At 43.1% G+C, this 20,453-nt stretch overlaps 3 protein-coding genes across 3 annotated transcripts in view; 2 read left to right on the forward strand and 1 right to left on the reverse strand.

Annotated features, from left to right (window-relative positions):
- The window catches only part of fbxw4 (F-box and WD repeat domain containing 4), a 77,580-nt gene extending 69,303 nt beyond the window's left edge, over positions 1 to 8,277 (forward strand). The window contains 4 exon segments of the mRNA XM_083650487.1: positions 5,007 to 5,109; positions 7,059 to 7,220; positions 8,027 to 8,097; positions 8,103 to 8,277. Of these exon segments, the coding sequence (XP_083506613.1) occupies positions 5,007 to 5,109; positions 7,059 to 7,220; positions 8,027 to 8,097; positions 8,103 to 8,174 (408 nt within the window). The 3' untranslated portion in view covers positions 8,175 to 8,277.
- Positions 8,278 to 11,915: 3,638 nt separating this feature from the next.
- cyp17a1 (cytochrome P450, family 17, subfamily A, polypeptide 1) lies at positions 11,916 to 17,087 on the reverse strand (the record flags this gene model as incomplete). The annotated part of the gene is made up of 9 exons (XM_083650611.1): positions 11,916 to 12,196; positions 12,644 to 12,747; positions 13,154 to 13,323; positions 13,581 to 13,799; positions 14,573 to 14,659; positions 15,182 to 15,417; positions 15,900 to 16,038; positions 16,449 to 16,708; positions 17,069 to 17,087. The coding sequence occupies 9 exons, from the start codon at positions 17,085 to 17,087 to the stop codon at positions 11,916 to 11,918; spliced, it is 1,515 nt and encodes a 504-aa protein (XP_083506737.1).
- A 630-nt stretch (positions 17,088 to 17,717) lies between these two features.
- On the forward strand, positions 17,718 to 19,314 carry borcs7 (BLOC-1 related complex subunit 7; the record flags this gene model as incomplete). Its single annotated transcript, XM_083650485.1, has 5 exons — positions 17,718 to 17,849; positions 18,178 to 18,240; positions 18,352 to 18,395; positions 18,506 to 18,526; positions 18,634 to 19,314. 5 exons carry the CDS (start codon positions 17,718 to 17,720, stop codon positions 18,683 to 18,685), a joined length of 312 nt encoding a protein of 103 aa, XP_083506611.1. The 3' UTR covers positions 18,686 to 19,314.
- Positions 19,315 to 20,453: the final 1,139 nt, after the last annotated feature.

Genomic DNA, 20,453 nt, shown 5'->3' on the forward strand with positions numbered 1-20,453 from the left:
CTGCCAAACTAAAACTACTTTATGGACAGTTATGAAATAACTAAATCTCATCAGATGGGATCTCTGGGACTACAAAAATGTTGAGAACCACTGGCTCTACACACCACAGAACCATTTTATTTATGATAAGATACTGTATCTACAAGGCCATTTTAGGACCTAGGTGAAAGTTTAGGGAAACCTGTTTTTAATACTGGTGTGGTGACCACAAATTGACCACTAGCGAACTCTAGTGGGAACAGACAGAAACCACGAGTGCCCGGTTTGGACTGAGTTGCATGACTTGTGGGGCTGGACAGTACCTGTCCCATACAATAGTATGGGGGAAATAGAGAGGCACGATATCAGAACCATGGATAGCGCTCTGACACCCGGTAACAGACAGTCAAAGTATTTAAATGTGAAAATAAGCATCAGGGCACCTGAGAGCAGAGGCCCTGTCTCTTTCACTGTGGTTCTGAAATGACCGCTGACTTTAACATGTTTAAATGTCAATAATACCTGGCTAACAGCATTAACATGAATAATAGTATTGTTAGTACCTTTCTTTCCTGCTTAACCTTCATACTGCATTCCATTTGATATTAGTAGGTGTGGAGGAGAGCTGAGTTAAATGTAATGTGCCCAGCGGTGACAGGTGACATCCCATCATCCCATGAGCCCTGTGTTGGAGTGACAGCAGTAAGAGCCAATGGCTGTCCGAGAGACAAATTAATGCATGAATAGACCAATGGCAGAGTGAGTAAGGGGCGGGCTTAAGCGTCAGTTGGTGTTGTTGGTGAACTTTTGTTTTGCTTTAGCTGTTCTGCCAACTAGCAGTTGTAGTAGAGGGCGACGTTTTGGACAATGTCACTGTTAGTAAACGCTTCATGGGTTAAGAAAGAGTAGTTTCGAATATCTTTAGCAATGGGTTTACTGAAGTTCAACGCTGTACGAGATAATCCAACGACAGCGGAGACAGTGGCAGAGGTAACGTTAACAGCTTCCTTGCTAGCTAACAGTTTGCTTGCTCGCTATGTTAGCTTGTTAGCCCTTTTATTTTGACTGGCTAAAGCTTTCTCTTTCCTTTACTAGTAACAGCTAGTGTTGATACTGATAGCAGTGGCAGCTGGGTAACGTGTACATTCATTTACAGCAAACTAGTCGGCCAGCTTCCTTCCAACCACAGTCGAAGCAAAAACATCGCTGTTACAAACTAGCAAATGAGAGGATGCAAGGTATTAAACGTTAACAGCTAACCGGTGTCAAACACATTCATTAGAATGCTAACATTAGCTGACAGTTAGATTGTTGAACTGGTTTTGGACCTTACTAACATTAACGTTGGTGCTTTTACCTGCTGGTGGAGGAGGGATATGTGATTCAACGGGAACACTGGAATCTTGTCATACCAGATGCTTCACTGTAGCCGATAACAGGCCACGAATCTGAGTTATCAGTCGTTGTAAATCAAAGTAACGCTTTAGTTGACGAGTACAAATTGTACTGAACTATGGCTCTGGTGCAGTTGGCTATGTATTGAGCCAGTCCCAGTTGCGGAAGTCAGACTGGCGTTAGCTTTGTTTGCTCAGGGAACACTTGACGTTTGAGAACAGAAATGTTGGGGGCTTTCGGCTTAGCTACGTTACGTATCTGTGTGCACTGACCTAAATAATGTGTAAGGTTAACGTTACGTGGGTTCACTAGGGTGCTCGCTGAAATCTCGCCAAACAAGAAAGTGCTGCATGCGTGTGTGTCTGTCTCTGAGTGTGTGAAATATCTGAAGTCTTCCAGCTCAGAAGGTCAAATCATCTTACAATGCGTGCAGAGCTTGTGACAGATCCACTGGCACGCAGCACTCATTCCAACTATCTATTTATCTAACTAGTATCCATATCCTAACTAACTATAGTATCCACCATCAATACAATTAGCACACTTTTTCAATATTGATTTAATAGGCATGACAAAGTTCATAAGATGCTCTGTGTGTGCATCATTTATTTTTTAGGGGGGGTATTGAATCACCTTAGATTCAATTGTACTGAACAATAGCCTACAGACAGCATGAGCAGATAAATGTAAAAAAAAATATCCAAAAACGATGCATTGTCACTTCCACTTGAAAAATGTAATACAAAAAAATTGTTACAAAACAAAGAAGAAGAAGAAGAACATATCTGAAGTGTGGAGGAAGGGAGATGGGTGGCGTGTGCACTGCACAGGGGGTTGTTTACTCACATTCCTTGGCAACATGTCGGGCGTCCAATTCCAGAGAGGGGCTGCTGAGTGGATTCAGGCCGACAGAGCTCACGCAGTTGCTGAGATCTTCTCCTGCAAACAGAGCTGCGGCATTAAAGCCGTCACCTCGGCTCGGCCTGCTGTTCCTCCTAGCTTTTATTGTTTGAGCTCGATTGTCTTACTTACTGATGAGGTCATGTCTTTCTTACTGGGCATCAGACAGGTAATTTGAAGCCACCTTTCGCCATTTAATCTTTTCAGGATCATACAGAAACACACACACAAACTACTTAGGGCAATATGGATGGATGTTTGCTAATTCAGTGATGGCATGATATGGACAATATGTTGTGAGTGACTGTTGAGCGCAACAGTTATAACACTTTAAATATAACTCATTCACACAATCACACTACATCCATCATTGTGTTTGTGGTAACACTTTAATTGCAGCTCATATAAGTGCATTGTGTGACTGCATGCTAATTATATTAATCAGTAGTGAAATAAAAAGGCAGAACTCCAAACGAACGTTTCAGCCAAAGGCCTTACTCAGCGTTGTCAGCGTTGCTGAAACGTTCGTTGCTGCTGCCCGGAATGAGGAACTATTAAAACCTGTGACAGGACATTTGGAGTGCTGGCTTCTTTTTCTTTCACTACTGAACTCTTTGCTTGCCCTGCACCCTGAGTGAGTTTTTAATCCATTTTGAGTGTGAGTTTCAATTATATTAATCAGAGCATGAAACAAACACAAGTACACAACATGCATAAACAAAATAACCGTAAAGTTAATGACATGACAATCTGATGAGTGGCTTATATTTGAGAATTGTATTGTAAGAAGTGTTTATTATCTCCACATCTAATTTACTTATAATGCGCTTGCAATGCAACACAATGCACTTCAAGTAACGTGTCAATGTGGTGATATTATACAAATGGATTCTCCAAATGTTCATATTGCATCGTTTGTTATATAATCTTGCAGTGTTAAGAGTGCTGCATGTTGTTGCAGTAGATTGTTCAGGCCAGACTTTCTCGTTGTCTGTCATTTTGACAGACGGGGGTCATAAAAATTCTGTCATAATCTATTCTTACCTGTGTTAAAATGACAGACAGCCTGTCTGGGTAGTGTAGAAGTAAAAGCACTCGCCTACCACCACACAGACCCGGGTTCTCTTCCTGGCAGCCGTACTTCCAGCTTGGTCAGACGTTCCTACAGACACAATAGACCCTTTTCGCAGCCGCTATTTTGTGTCTAACAGGCAGGATAAACACAGGTGCAATCAACTCACTAATTAGGGCCCCAGCACTGGGACACCTAAATGGACTGGAAGTTGGAAACCCTAATTAATGTTTTGGTACACCTGTGAGGCCATTTACACGTTTACACCTGGCGTTAACATGCATTTTCTGCAATCTGATTGCAATCAGATTGCAGAAATGGGTGTCCTCTCAATCCACATAAAGTTGCTGTATCCAGATTGAGAGGACACATTGCATTTACACTTGTGTTCAATGTGTACACAATGCATCCCTGACCACCTCTAGAGGTGGTTTGGCCGATCAGATTGCAATCCTTCTTCAATGCGTTTTGGGGGCGTTTACACCTGGCATTTCAAGTGATAAAACACAATCTGATTGTAATCTGATCACAGAAAACACATGTTAACGCCAGGTGTAAATGGCCTCTGTGTTTATCCTGCCTTGTAGACACAAAATGGCCACCATGAAAAGGGTCTATTGGTCGTGTCTGTGGGTGGGAAGCCGGTGGGGTATGAGTCCTGGTCGCTGCACTAGCGCCTCCTCTGGTCGGTCGGAGCACCTGTTTTGGGGGAAGGGGAACTGGTGGGAATAGCGTGCACGCGCAGTCTACAACTCTCCCCAGATCAGCAGAGGGGGTGTAACAACGACCGGGACAGCAGGGGGAATTGACCAAGTACAATTGGGGAGAAAACAGGGGAAGAAATCAGGAATAAGGAAAAAAAAAAGATGGAAAATATTTGGTTAACATAAGCAGAAGTCATGGAATTCTTACAATCCTTGAACGTTTAAGAAAAGTAATGGAATTTTGTTGGGTGTAATGAAATTGTTACAGTATTATCTTCCGTGGATAACCTTCCACATAATGTAACATTATGGCAAATGTGTTTTCTGTAGCTAATTAGCTATTGATGTAACATAGCTCGAATATGTGGATTTTAGTGCTTCTTGTACTTTATATTATTTTTTTATGGAAAATGTGTGTTTTATTTCAATAGCTTTACCATGTTTGTGATGCAGTGACTCTAAAGCAGTGGTTCTCAGATCTCTTTTCACATGAGGGACCCCTAAACGGACCACGGACCCCCATTTGATAGGATTTTGTCCCATGGTCCACCATATGATAATAAGATTGATGCTTTTAGATGTTTTATTACAGAAAGTGTATAAAACCCATGACCAAAATAGTCATTGTGTTACTTATGAATGGAATTATAGCTCAAATAAATTACCTTCCTTTTGGCTGGGGACCCCCTGGAAACCCCTCAAGGACCACTGGGGGTCCCCGGACCCCCATTTGAGAACCGCTGCTCTAAAGCACCAAAATCGAAAATAAAGAGCTATGTCCTATTTGTCCAGTGTAATAGTAATTTCTGGTATTGATTCAGAGTCACCGCCTCACATTAGATGGGAATTCTATTATGGATCCTTGAGAAGTCACGGAAAAGTTTTTAAATTGTATCCATGAAAATGTGAGTGTGGGAAGTTGAGCCCTGACCACAGTGTTGTTGTGTTTCCCCCAGACTAAGCTGGTGTGCCAGGGGGCCAACAACCAGAGCTACATCTGTGAGTCAGGTCACTGCTGTGGAGAGACCCAGTGCTGCAGCTACTACTATGAACTGTGGTGTGAGTTACCTGAACCCGCCTCCTCTTCTTCACTGTTTGAATGTGCTGAATGTTCCTGCTGCACACTGTTTCCTAAACACTAGATGATAGTAAATAGTACACTTCAAAATGCTCTCTGACCTGGAATACTCTCAATGCCTGCTTCTCTATCACCTGTAGTATTTGCAATTTTGCATACACAATTTAATAATGATAATACATACATTTTATATAGCGCTTTTCTGGGGAACTCAAAGACACTTTACAATACATAGAAACGGTACATAAAATGGTAAACAAACTAAATAACAAGAACAAATACAGATACAAAACAAATACAAATCAATAGATTGCAGAGATGGAATGGTGGTTAGAGGTAAAAGTCAGATATTGTAGGCTGTTTTGAAGAGGTGGGATTTGAGTTGGGTTTTGAAGGTGGTGAGTGAGTCGGAGTTTCTGATGTTGAGGGGCAGAGAGTTCCAGAGGGTTGGGGCAGCGATGATGGCAAAGGCTCTGTCCCCCGTGGTGCTTTAGACATATATTAGACAGTCAGCCTGTAGCTAGCTAAACAACATAATTATTCTACAGGCTGCTCCTCCCAGCAATATAGAAATGTCTCAAAGTCAAATGCAATGCAAACCGTAGAGATGAAATGAATAAAGAAGCAGTGGCAGTTAGCAAGCAGCATTCTTACACAGGCCTGGAAAATGAATTTGATCACTTCATTTCAGCAGTAACTTATTTTCGTCTTTTTAAAGGTCAAGGGTCATAACTGCTACTTTTTATTTCACATCAGAAAGTACATCCATAAATGCCACTAAATGAGGTATTGGCTAATAGCTAGTAGCTACCTACTTCTGCTCTAACAATTAACTGCTTTTGTCGGGTCAGGAGATAAAAACTGAAGTAATTACTCACTATTACCAGAGCAGCAGGGGCAGTTAACAACAGGTCTTAAATCCAGACACAAGTAGGCCTCAAATCAGATTAGTTGGAAGTGGCTTTCTGCAACACAGCTTAGCTTCAGAGTAGTTAGTAGAGTTTATGATTCATTCTGATGTGTAAGCATGACTGGAAACAAATTAGAATTAGAGGACTTACAAGACTTGTATGTGAACATCTCTGTGAATTATTGGGCCGTAATTTTGGAATAGTTTGTATTTTAAAAGTGCTTGAAATCTATCATTACAAAAGAGTGACAACCACAATGTAGGGGATTTTGAAATGGAAAATGTGTAGGAAGCCTGACTCAGAGTGGGAGGTTGGTAAACGTTAGGAAGAGTCCCAGTTGACCCAGTGTGGCCTGGCTCTGAGTCGGGTCTGTCGCTGGCTGTCTGGACTTGTTTACTGGTTGAGCTGGTGGTGGCTGGCAGCCTGCTCATCTCTCATGTTACTCAAGCAGCCCTTGTGCCATTTTAATAAGTACTTTACAGCCCTGCAGAGAACTCACTGGTCTTTTTAAAGATCTAGTGTCTCTGTGACTCACTGTCTAGATTCTTCCTGAAAGAATCAGGGTAGTGGCCAAAGGTTGAATTAGGGGTGGGCAATATTATATTGCATTATTGTATTATTATTATTGTATTATTGTATTATATCGATATTGTGATAGGAGACTAGATATACAGTAGTCTTAGATTTTGGATATTATTTGTAATATGGTGTCTTTTCCTGGTTTTAAAGGCTGCATTACAGTAAAGTGACATGACAGAACGGAACTTACCTGACAGTTCTAGACGTTCTATTACTTGCCTTCCCTTTTACCCACTTATGCTGCATCCAGTTGCACTGACAACTAGGAATTTCCCACTTGTATGACGTCACACCCGAGTTGACTAGACGGAAAACCACAGAACTTCATTCAGTTCTTCTCAAACCTTTTCTCCTCAAAGCTTTTTCATCGATTGGGCTAGTGTGCGTGTACGTGTGGTTGTTTGTGTGCGTTGGTCTCATTGAGGCCCCCCCCCGCGCAGGGTTCTGGCTGGTGTGGACTCTGATCATCATCCTGACGTGCTGCTGTGTGTGTCAGCACCGGCGCTCCAAGCAGCGCTTCCAGCAGCAGCGTCGACAGAACGAGATCAACCTCATCGCCTACAGGGAGGCGCACAACAACACCCAGCTGCCCCTCTATCTCAGTGAGTAGACACCGAGTAGACACACACCTGCTAGAGCAGTGATAGTCAACTTGCGGGGGGGGGGGGGGGGGTCCAAATGTTCATGTCATTCTGGCCAATACTCCACTTCTGTTATAGCATTTCAGTCTGGAATATGGAATATCTTTCAATAATCTATGATTTAGCTGCTGAATTGTCAAATACTGCCGTCTGCTCGCTAACCAGGCACTTATGTATGTAGCCTACTTAACTTAACCTAACTAAGTGCACAACATTGTCAGACTAAACTCTGGCTGACACCCCAAAAACTTACAATCCGCTACAGAAAAAATGATATTGTTTGTTTATTAACTGGCCCCTGGCCTTCTATCATTTCACGAAAGTGGCCCCCGGGCAAAGCAAGTTGAGTATCCCTGTGCTAGAGGCACTGTACATGTTCAGTGGCTGTTCCTGAGCTACATTACAAGTTGCATGTCAATTTCATATGGTAAATGTTTTTAAATAGAATGAGCAATATAAGACGGTAACCTTCTACGCATCAAGCTGTGAAGCTACTATCCACTGACCCGCTAACAGTTGGGCTGCACCGCTAGTGTCTGTACCATTGGAATTGGTATCCAGCTCTTAGTTAATCATATTCAGATCGATCAGATGATGACATCAATACATTTATTTTTGAACTTTGGCGCTATATAAAGCTTTTCTGGCAGAAGGGGAAAAAAAGTCTGTTGAAGTGTTGCTATATGTTAAGTTTATAGCCCTTTAATAACCTATTCCAATAATCTCTCCACCTCCACCTCTCTCTCTCTGTCTCTCTTGCTCCTCAGGATTCCTACCCGACTACCTGCTGCCAGCCTATGAGGAGGTAGTGGACCGCCCAGCCACGCCTCCTCCTCCCTACAGCCCCCTCCAGTCTGCAGCTCCACCCACCTCGCCCCCAGAAGGCCCCGTGACGCCTCTGCCCCGCCCGGTTGACGGCGGTGACCCCCCCGGCGGCGACGCACCCCTGCTGCCTGCGCCTCCCGAGGGCGACCGGACCCAGCTCCACAGCGCCTCCCACCCCAACAACAAGGACTCAGCGACGGGCAGGTACCGACGCTTCACGGGCGACTCTGGGATCGAAGTGTGCGACGGCCAGGAGCTGTGGGACCAGCAAGGCTTTCTGGGAAGGGAGGAGGAGGAGGAGGAGGAGGAGGTGGAGGTGGAGGTGGTGGTGGTGGAGGACCTGTGTGACCGCTGTGGTCCCTACACCGTTGAACACTCCCATAATACAGACGCAGACATCTGTGAAAATACAGATAGACACACAGCTCCAGAGTCACTTAGGTAATCCAGTATAATCCAACATCTGCAGTTCTGAAGTGAAGCTGCGGGACAGTAGTTGAATGCGTTGATGTAATTTCGGTGCTCAGGGGTTCGGTGTGTGTGTACATGTGTATGTTTGACTAACACCTGTATGTGTGTGTGTGACAGGTATGGAAATGTGTGAGTAAAGATTTTGGCAATTTCTAAGAATTGAAAGCTACAATATGCAGCTGTTCTCCTCGATGCAGGAGGATAGTTAGTCCCACCCTCCTCTCAGTCAGTCAGTGGGTCCCATTGTTGACCCAATAGCTGTCACTCATCTTGATCTCTTGGCTGACGTAACCGCCATCTTTAAAGCCAACACAGGACTTAGAGAAGCAGATGCAGAATCGGCCAATCTGCAATTAAAAAGTTTGTTCACAAGTTCACTGTATTTTGGACACAAGGTAGGTAGTAGTCTCAAAGATGGACAGGTTCCATCCTCACCTTCACAGCCTGCAGACATCCACATACCCAAGTCAACACATGAATCAAATATTTTGTCCCAAAAAAAAGGACCTACCGGTAATAACATAAGTGCACTAGTTTGTTTAAGTGGATCTTTGATGTTGGACCAACCAACCGAGTGGCTTATTCACCTTATGTAGCCCCACCCACTTGACCCAGTTGTGTTATGGCTTCCTGTTCAAAACACCGTCTATTTGACCTGATCACTAGTACTGTACTATCACAGGAAGTGTAAACACAATAGGAAGTAACTGGCTGACCCCTGTGGTGAATACTAGCTGCTGAAAGTTGCATATTGTAGCTTCAAGGTTTTGAAAAGAATTGCAAGATGCTTTGGGAAAAATCTAGGAAAATCACCAGCAGTTGTTTCTCATGTGCGTTCGCCAAACAGGATCAGTCGTCTAGCAATTGATCCGTTTTTTGCCCGTGCTCCTCAGAGATGATCTACGTCGTTATTGTCCTGTTATCAACTTTGGAAATCCAAAGCGTAAAAAAAAACAAAATCAATGTTTGGGACAGGTGTGTGATTCTAAGATGGGTTATTATTAACCCCGGTTTGAGTCGTTTTGACATAACTGCTGCCTAGTCTGTACCTCCGGTTGCCCCGACAACAGATTTGTTGACGGCAGGTTGTCAAGCGGCCATGCCGTAGTGCCATAATAATATGTAGCCTTATGTAGCTTTTCAGTAGAGAATTACTGTGCTAAATCAAAGCACTGGAGTCTCCTTTAACTCGATTGATTACAAAGTAACCCTTTCAGTGTGATCTAATGGAAGGATCAGTATCATTTAACCAACATACTGTTTTATATGGTTAATTGTCTATGCATGATTTGTTTCCTTGTACTTTGCAAAAAAAAAGCTCTGCACACATCAGACCTGAGTTGAATAGTGGGTAACAAAATGTTGCCTCGGAGGAATTGAGAACTCCACATCACACATCTACTAAATCAGAATGATTACCGCATTGACCTGCATCTTCTGCATGCTTTCCTCAGATTTAATACAGATTTTAGAATTTCCACCCAGGTTCGTTGCAGATATGTACCAGATGTGGATTGAATGTAATGCCGCCTCCTAGCAGACAAGGTGATCTGTTTTTGTGGCCGAGGGCTTTCATCCGTTTTCTCCGAGAATATCTTAAAGGGAATGACCGACTCGCCTGCAGCTCAACGACACACTCCGTCTGTAAATGTACAAAATGGTTTGGGAAGCTGCCAGCGAAACCAAAACACCACAGCACCCTGGGTGAAATATTCTCTGATTATGCAGTGTTGGCCAGTAGCTAGCTACAAGTAGCAAAGCTACTGTCTTAACTACACTTCTCAGTAGTGTGGTGGTAACTTACTGTAACTACATTTCTCTGGGGATAGCTTCAATGTAGTGACGCTATATTTTAATGTAGAGTAGCTGGTAGCTTAGCTCACTACATTTTCCAAGTAGCTTGCCCAACACTGTCTTTTCCACATGCAGCATTTAACAGTGCCCCTGGTGCTACGTTTTGTATATATGCTCTCTTTATTATCCGCTAAATGAAATTATATTTTTCTGTTTTGTTTCTTTACCCTTCTGTCACGTTTTGTATAAAATATTTGACAAAACAAATGTGGAGAACAGTTTTGTTTTCCTTCTATCTGTCTCCTCATGTAAACTGTGGTTTTAGTGTTGTGTATAAAATAAGACCACTTTCTTGCTTGATTGTTTCATTCATCCCAGAATAAAACAATGTGCACACTGACAGCCAAAGTGACTAAGGTTGGAGCACTATAACAGACAGCCAAAGTGACTAAGGTTGGAGCACTATAACAGACAGCCAAAGTGACTAAGGTTGGAGCACTATAACAGACAGCCAAAGTGACTAAGGTTGGAATAGCAGAATTACACAGCAAAACAAAGAAAAGTTCAATTCAATATATAATTAAATAGAAATGAATTCAAGAAGGAAACATTCAATTCAATTTATTGTTGTCCACAATGTGGAAATTTGTCTTTGCTTCACAAGTTTGCACACCTGAAAGTCACAATACATATAACAGACACCAGAATACAATAAACGACAGAATACAACAGAAAACAAACTGTATAGTACAGACAGCAATAATGGACATGGTTATTGCATTTGGTATGAAAGATTTGTTGTAGATATTGGTTGGTGCAGGGACTCTAGCACAGTGATACTCAACTTGCGGCCTGTCGGCCAGATGCGGCCCCTGATAGGGTGCAGAGTGGCCCCCTGACCATTTTCTAATTCACAATGAAAACTTAACAGTAAATAAAGTTTGAATGAGCTCCAGCTAAATTGCCAAATATCGCAGCCTGCTTTCCACCTACCACTTATGTTATTATATGCACTTATATGATATTAACTAACTTGACCTAAGTAAGTATACTATGCAGAAAGTCGACCTGTTTGGTTAATACTGTATTCTTTTTAAGCTTTGTTTGCGAAGAGGGTTTTCTCTGAACAGATTTGAGAACGGAACTTAATTGAAGAAACTGAATTTCTAACTGTTGTTTATTGTTTTCATTGTACCTCCAATACACTGGATATTGTGTTTGCATTCTCACTCTGATTATTGCTTGTTTACATTCTGCTTCGTGGTTCAGATTGATGCTAAAATCTTAAACATTTAAAATTGTCAGGCTAAATTCTGGCTGGCACCCCAAAAACCTGCAATCCGCTACAGAAACATTAATCTTTGTTTATAAACTAGCTCTGGGCTCGTTTGGGCTCCTGTCATTTTGCAAAAGTGGCCCCCGGGCAAAGCAAGTTGAGTATCCCTGCAGTAGCGTCTTCGGGCAACATACAGTATAAGAATACCTATTTTCGACTATTATCTCCCCCATGTACAGGGTAGACAGTTGTACTACAATTCAATACTAAATGGTCAGATGGAGGAGGAGTTAGCGGACCCGGGTGTTGTCTCTCTCCCAGCCCGGTCTGGGCGTGGCGCTCACTCTGTATCTGGCTGGCTGCAGGACCACGCCAAACTTGCCCTCCAGGCTGGGCAGGGCGTCGCCCAGCGGCACGGCCAGAGTGAAGCGCTGCAGGATCCAAGACAGGAAGAGGAAGAGCTCCATCTTGGCCAGGGACTCCCCCAGGCACACCCTCACCCCGGCCCCGAACGGCAGGTAGCTGGGCGATGGGATGACCAGGCCCGTGCCCTCCTTGTTCAGGAACCGACCTTCAGAGGAAAAACCCATTACACTGGAAATATGACAAGGCTTTTTAACATTTAATACCTAGACTGGATATGTATTGCAAATATCCATGATTACATTATTCCTAGTAAAAAAAAAACAATCTGATATCCACAGAATTCTTCATATGACTGCTTCACTTTTGCAATTCATGTGTATGGGGTTTCTCATCATTACAGATCTTGACAATTCAGTTGCAGAAATCTGCAATGTGAACTGTGGATATCTGCAACTGAATTAATTAATTGTAATTCCATTTTCAGATATCTACCATATAATTATCTGACTAATCAGAATTGTAATTCAAGATGTCTTTAATTCCCCTCAATCTACCTACGTTGTCCTTTTTAGATATCTTAAGTTAAAGTTTTGATATCAAGCTTTGCTCAAACGGAATGACATAGATATCTTGAACTGGACTGAACTCTCACCAGGGTCAAAGAGCTCGGGGTTTTTCCATTCCTTCTCGTCGTGGTGCAGAGACCACAGGTTGATGATGACCCGAGTCCCCTTCCTTACCGCAAAATCCCCAATGCTAGAGACACAATCATAGAGAGAACAGTGTTATTACATGGTTATACAGGTTAGAAATAGGGTTAAGACATATGGACTATTGAAGGTAGCAGTAGCCTACGGATATTCAAAATCTTTAAATATATTCAGGCAATTTCCCCCACCCCAGAATTGTATTGTTGTCCTGGAGCAAAGGAGAAGCCTCTGGAACAGCATATAATGTTAGACCATCGGACACTAAAACTCTCCAGTAAAAACCAGTTAGTGGAACTGCTTGTGTGGAATCCGATGAAAAAGTAATTTTAAAGTCACTTCAGGTTAAGGTCTTCCCATAGACAACCAGTACTGATCGATTCTGCAGTAATCAACAAACTGCATCATATCTGTCTTGTGAGAAAATGGAATGGCTGACAACTGATTTGTAATACCTGGTATCAGTGAGCGCTACATGCGGGATGAGCAGGGGGGCGACAGGGCGGATGCGGAGCAGCTCTCTGATGGTGGCCTCCAGGTAGGGCAGCCTGCCTCTGTCACTGAGCTGGGGGGTCCGCTGGCCCCCCACCTTAATGTCCAGCTCCGCCTGGATACGTGTCTGCACCTACACACAAGATTCAGGATTCAAGATTCAAGATTTATTAAGTGTCCCAAAAGGGCAAATTGGATTGCAGAAAGCGTAGTACGAAGTACATACATAAAAACAAATAAGACAAAAAAAAAAACATTGTAAAAACACTCTAGAGCAGCAGTTTAAAGTGCAACACAATAGTTAAAGTGCAAATGACAACAGTAGCAACGATCTAAAGTGCACAGTAGAGATATAAAGTGCATCTCTCCCACACCCTGCCTCTGCCTTACCTGTGGGTGATGGATGAGGTAGGCCACGGCCCATTTGAGCGTGGTGGTGGTGGTTTCCACTCCGGCTCCGAAGATGTCTCCCACCGTCATGAGCAGGTGGTCGTCACTGAGGCCCACTGGCTCGCCCCCCAGCCCGGAGGTGTTGTTGTTCTCAGCGCTCCGCTTGGCCCTCAGCAGGGCATCCAACAGGTCTCTCTGGACGTGGTCACTGTAGTCTGCCTGGGGGGACACACACCATTACATACATACCACCACCTTCCACACCCTGACGACAATACAATTCTGGGGGGACATTGAATGGGCTACTTTTTTATTTTATTTAAAATATATTGAATATTGGCACAATAAAGACAGCAGAATACCTACCCCCCCTGCTCTCTAATATAAGATTGTTCAATGCTGATAATTGATAGTTGATAATTGATAATGATTCTCCGTAAAGCCCTCTGAGACATGCTTGTGAATTAGGGCTATACAAATAAACTTGACTTGACTACTGGCATGGATTATACATGAATAACAACATTAACAAAGATTAGTTCCTTTTGAACACTTTTAATGTCAAGTGTTACCAAGTTCTTTTATGCCCATTTTGATCAGTCAATCGATGTTCTCCTGCTGCAATGTTGCATTTTGCTCCATTCTTATTTCCATTTGATCTTTCTTTTATGCGTCCCATTACTACTTTCCTCACCCCCCCCCCCCCCCCCCCCCCGCCTTTAAAAGTCAAAATCGAGTAATTGTGTGTGTGTGTGTGTGCGTGCGTGCGTGCGTGCGTGCGTGCGTGCGTGCATCCAGAAATCCAGAAAGTTATGCCCTTGCCCTATTGCATCAGCTGGCAAATCCGACTTGGAACTGAACGTGATTTGAGATATGAGGAGTGAAGACTGCCCAGTTGTCTGACCCTCCAACCCAACATGATAAAGGTCACTGGGTCTGAAGAAAGAATGACTGATGAGTCTCGCGTTGAGGCTAATCTATATCCAGCCTACCTTGTGTTCATCGTATTTCTTCTGCAGAAGATCGTCCCTCATTGACACGCACTGCTTTAGGAGCCGCAGGTCCACGTTGGGAAAGACCTGAGGCAGAAGAAAAGACAGGTCTGTCATTCCTACAGTGAGTTAAAGGAACAGTTCACCCAAAAATGACAATTCTGTCATAATCTACTCACCCTCGTGCCAGCTGAAACACAGGTGAACTGTGTGTTCATCCATATAACACACAGGGAGCCTGCCACCACAACTCCATAGCCACCTTCTCCCAAACAACTGAAGTCAATGGGGACCCAAAACAAAAACAGCCAAACAATCACAGAAAGACCTACCGGTATACACCATTATCTGTTGCAAATCAATCAGCTGTAGTTAAGATTTGCGCTAAATTATTATGTAAATATTCGGTAGGTCTCTTTGGAACTCTGAAGAACTGCTCCCCCCTGACTTCAGTTGTTTTGGAGAAGGCTGCTATGGAGTTGTGCTGGCAACCTCCCTGTGTGTTATATATGGACAAACTTCACCTGTGTTGTCTACACACCTCTGGACCTCACATTCGCTATGTTCTGGCACTGTTGAAGTTCCATTCTTCTGTGTTTTCTGTCATACCTGTAACCAAGGGAAGATGTCCACCAGGCTGTCCTTGGCCACAGTGTCCACGATGCCCTGGCTGTAGCGCAGCATGGTCTCGAACTCGGGGTCTCCTCGGCAGTAGGATGAGTTGAAGCAGAGGGAGCAGACGACGTTGGTGATGGCCCGGGTCAGCTCTGGAGACAGGTCCAGAGACAGGCCGCCGCACGCCGCCTCTGCCATGATGACACACAGGGACTGGGCCTCTCCACAGACTGCACAGAGAGAGGGGGACAGACACCGTGTGGATGGCTGCTGTATGTCAGCTCATGCCCTGTTGGCTCACGTCCTGGTATGTCATGCTATGTTATGCTCAGTGCTGGAAGAAGTTTTCCGATATTTGACTTAAGTAAAAGTAGCAATATCCCAATGTAAAGATACTTTGTTACAAGATCATTTTCCCCATTCACAAAGTGGAATGAACAGTAGCCTACTGTCAGCCATTGGGAATTAGATCTAGGTGAATCTGCCATTGGACACAATGCAGCACAGGTACTATACAGTAGCAGGTCAACTGACAGCAACAGTGTTATTAGAGTGTGCAAAATAACTGGTATCACTACAATGAAATATGCACTATGAAAGATATGTGGAAATATAGAAAGTGTTGATAAGTGAAGCCAGCTGAAAGTGTGTTTTTTTTTCTTGTACAGGTTTGTTGACCTCGTGGTTTCAGTGCAGAATAATCTCTACTCACTGATCTTCTCGATGGAAGCCGAGCCCTCTCCAAACATGCACAGGGCTCCGTGGACAACTTTTCGGTGGAACTTCCAAGTGGCACTGTAGTCTCCAAACGCAATGTCTTTCCCATCTCTGGTCAGCATGTCTGTGGTTACCTTCATTCAACAGATGTTACATGATGGATAGCAGAAAACACAAATGTCTCAGGAGGGCGCAGGGCATACTGGAATGAATAGCATCAATAATAGCATAGTAACTAAACCCAGGACAAACACACTGGATTTTTCTTTTCTATATACAGTCTATGTTTTGTATAGAAAGAAGTGTGCTTCTCTTTTGACAATAGGAAAACCACCGTCCAATCCACAGTCAATAATAACAACAATAATAATACTATTTATAATAATATTAAGAAGAAGAAGAAGAATGATGATGATGATGATGATGATAATGATGATGATGATCATCATCATCATCATAACAATAACAGCAATAATAATAATAATAATAATAATAATAATAATAATAATAATAATAATAATAAGCATATTATTGAGTGACTCACAGTTCTGGCTCTTCCTGCAAACACTTTCCCCTTCTTCAGCAGGACTTCCTTGGCGTGCGCGTGCTGGTTGACTATGATGACCCGGTGTGAGCCCATCATCAGAGAGTAGGTCTGTCCATATTTCACCTGCAGGTCCTGGAAGAGCACGTGGGGCGGGCTGGCGCTCCACAGGCTCAGCAGGCTGCCGATGACGGGCAGCACCGGGAGGCTGGGAGGCCCCCAAGGGCCCCTCAGCCGGGACGTCTTGAGCAGCAGGCCGACTGCCAAAAACACAAGACAGAAAAACAAAGCCATAGCCACGCTAGAAGGCCCTGAGAGAGACAGCATGGCTTCAGCAAGGCCAAGAATCACAGGCAGCCTCGAGGCTACAGCCAGGACAAGCTTTTATACAACTCCGTCAATGCCACCTCCTTGACCCTGAATATTATGCTGCGCTAACTCTCAGAGCTGATGCCAATTTAAACAAGATAGGGAAGAGCGGGGGGAGTTCAGCTAGTTTTTTTTAGAGGCGTCTTTAAAGTATAAGGGCAAAACAAAAGCATCTGTGAAGCTGTGAGCGAGGTCAAAGTTGAGTCACTTGAGTGTGCTGAGGGACGTCACTCAAGCACGTCTGTGGTTACCTTCGAGCTCAGCACACATGGTTACTCGAGCAATTGTGATGCAATCAGCAGTGTTGGGGTAACTCATTAAAAAAGTAACATATTACATGTAATATATTACTTTTAGCAGTAACTCAGTAATGTAACTTATTACCAATAGGATTTCAGCAATAGTAGCCTATACAAGTTACTTTGTCAAGTAACACAAGTTACAAATTGAGTTAAACATTTTTTTAAATCAAAGCACATTTAAATAAATATACAATCATTCCCTAATCAAATCGTGTGCTTTTATGCAAATAACCAATATAGATGACATTAACAAAGGAAAAGGATAACATTTAGAATTTTGGGCTGACTTCAAGAATGTTTAAATTCATTTTCTGGATGGTTTCAGTGCAGTGATGTCATTCTGCTACTGCTGTTATTTTTGGTGAAAGTAATGCAAAAGTAGTGTAATAAGTGAAGTAACTAATTGCTTTCAAATGAAAATAACTAGTAATATGTAGTATATCACATTTTGAAAGTAACTTCCCCAACACTGTGTTTCCGTGTAGCCTAGTCTTGACCACTCGGGCCTACATTCGTCTGACATTTCCTTAACGCGCGCTGGAGTGCTTTTTGTCTCGGCCGACGTGCCGTAGCTGCTGGCCATAACATCATCATGGCGATGGCTTCGGCGGAGTCGCAGCCGCGATTCGGCCAGTCTGTCAAAGGTTTATTGTCCGATAAAGTTGGCTCTTGCAGCGGGGATGTGATCGCACTGACTCGGCAAGTGCTGAAGGGATCACGGAGCCAGGAGGTAAAAGGAACAGACGATTTGAAGTGTTGTTATGTGTCATAGTAGCTGCTAAAACAACAGCTGCGTCAAGTTAGCCACACAACCAGGATGCAATCGGAAATAGTTTTGCCTTCAAAATAAAAGCGTTGCCAGGACCACAAAGCTCGTTACAACATGTTGGTCAACAAGGATTTTATTTTGGAAGTCCTGTCTGGAGGTTTTATTTTCATTCTGGTTGGCTTGAGAGTAGTTGTGCTAACAAGCTAGCAGGGACCAGCTCTAACATGCTTTTTTGTACTGGCCTGCCTGACCCTATTTCCCATACGATCTAACCAAATTTATTTTCCAGCTTCTTGGTCAAGCAGCCAGAAACATGGTTATTCAGGAGGATGCCATTTTGCACTCTGAGGATGTAAGTATTAAAATATTATGTGGCGTAGTAGATGAAGTAGTCCAAGAGTTAGCTGCTATTGTGTGGCCACAAGATGGCAGAATTCCAACATCTTTCCCATCTGTCTTCCAGAGTCTGAGAAAAATGTCCATTATCACCACCCATTTACAATATCAGTAAGTACCGATGAGCCGTTCTTGTGTAAAAATGTGGGAAACAAATGTATTTTCGTTAAAGCCGTGGAAAAGAATTGCTGAAATGATAATCATGTCTCTCTATCACCCAGACAAGAGGCCATCCAGAAGAAGTAAGTCTAAACAAACTCTGTTTACGGTTTTTAAAGGCTTTGCATCACTGTCTCTAAACAGAGAGCCATAACATCAACTGACGCTGACTCTTCTTCTCATCCTCCAGTGTGGAACACTCCAAAAACCTCCAGGACCAACTGAGACACCTGCTGAAATGAGAGATAAGCAGGGAGAGAGGCTTGCAGCTTGGAGACAACCTTGGAGCTGTCATTTTGTGTCCAAGCCATGACGCAGATATGCCCTGCTTTCCTGGGAGTTTCCCTCGTTTCTGAATCCAATTTCAGTAGGATTGGACATTTTTATAGGTTTTAAAATTGGGCCAAATGGATAATCTCCTATACTGTATTTGTTTTTTAAATGCACTGTTTGTAGCAACTGTGGCTGGACTATGGACACATGTGCATCTGTTGTCAAGTGTTCTGAACTGCTCTGTCAAATACATGTACACACTCTTTCCCCATGGCAAACTATATCTACTTAACAGCTCTTTTTGCAATGTAACACATTTTTGGATCAGTTGTATTTATTTAATTTATTGACTACCTTGTCAACTTTTGTCTTTATGCTTATTTGTGCTCCTCATCATGCTGCCCTACCAAGCCGAAGAGCAGTTAACTGTGTGAGCACAATTTTATCTCCTCTCCCAACAAAAGCATTGTACATCATTAATAGCTTTTATTTGTTGTTATGAAATGTTAACCACAGGCATGACCTTTGACACCACACAAAAAGAGTTACTGCTGTTTATATTTGCCTTCAAAACTCTATATGAGTAATTTGACATTCACATGCACAAATGAAGATCAAATATTTGCCATTTTCTTTGGTAATAAAAAACATGAACTTAACGAAGGCTTCGGATAAATCATTTAGTAATCACCAGTAATGTTTCCTATGAATGTTTGTGGTTGAGTTGTGTGAAATTAGCATAAATTATGTAATAATTGGCTGAAACCAGGAGATAGCTATATTTTTTGCTTTTAGTCAATTTAGAAAGGTGATCTTAGAGAGTGTCTGTTTGGATGTCCAGAAATTAATCTCTTTGCATAAACTATTCTAAGTTGACTAAACGCTAAATATATAGCCTTTTCAATCTACTGTAGCCAAGCACTTCAAAGATCATTGTGAGAAATATGTACAACAGCAGTGGCAGCAGTGCCTTGGTGGTTCACTGGGTGAATCAGCTGCCTTCAGAGGTGAGGGGTTGTGACGTCAAACCAGGGATGTGCACAGAGGACCGACCCTGATATGGTTCGCCATATCAGGGTCGCCCCCTCCCCCTGGAATGCCCTCCCCAGTCACATCTGACAGGCCAAAACTCATTGTCTTTCATACTCATTATGTCATCTTTCCAAAAAAGCTGTGGATCTTTTAAATGTAATAAGTTGAATGACATGACAAGCTCCACGTAGTGGTGGTGGAGCAGGAATTGAACGAGCCATCTGCATGCTTCCGACATATCCATCACACCACCAGCTCCCCTTCATACTCAAAGCTCTTCACTGAGAGCTTTTATCTTTTTCCTCTGTCACTGTTGACTGATATGAGCCTTGAACCCACGACCTCAAGAGTTACTGAGGTTTGAAACCACAGGCTAAACACTGCTGGGCAGCAATCAAACTCTGAGCCACTGGGTCACACTTCTTAAGAGGGGCTTTCTCAGAGCATTTCATTCTTTCCTCTGGCTGTTGCTGTTCAAAACTGACTGAGACTCGAACCCACGACCTCAAAAGTGACCAAAGCCTCAATACTGATTGGTCGCAAACAAACTCTCTGTACCACGAAGCCAGACATCTTAAGGAAGGTTTTCTCAGGGCTTTAGATCACTCTTTCCTCTGACTGTCACCATTCAACCCTGACCAAGGCTCGAACCCACGACCTCAAAAGAGACTGAGGCTGCAATAATGCAGTGCAGCAACCTACTCT

The sequence above is a fragment of the Poromitra crassiceps genome, assembly GCF_964638095.1.
Source record: "Poromitra crassiceps genome assembly, chromosome: 14".
NCBI lineage: Eukaryota > Metazoa > Chordata > Actinopteri > Beryciformes > Melamphaidae > Poromitra > Poromitra crassiceps.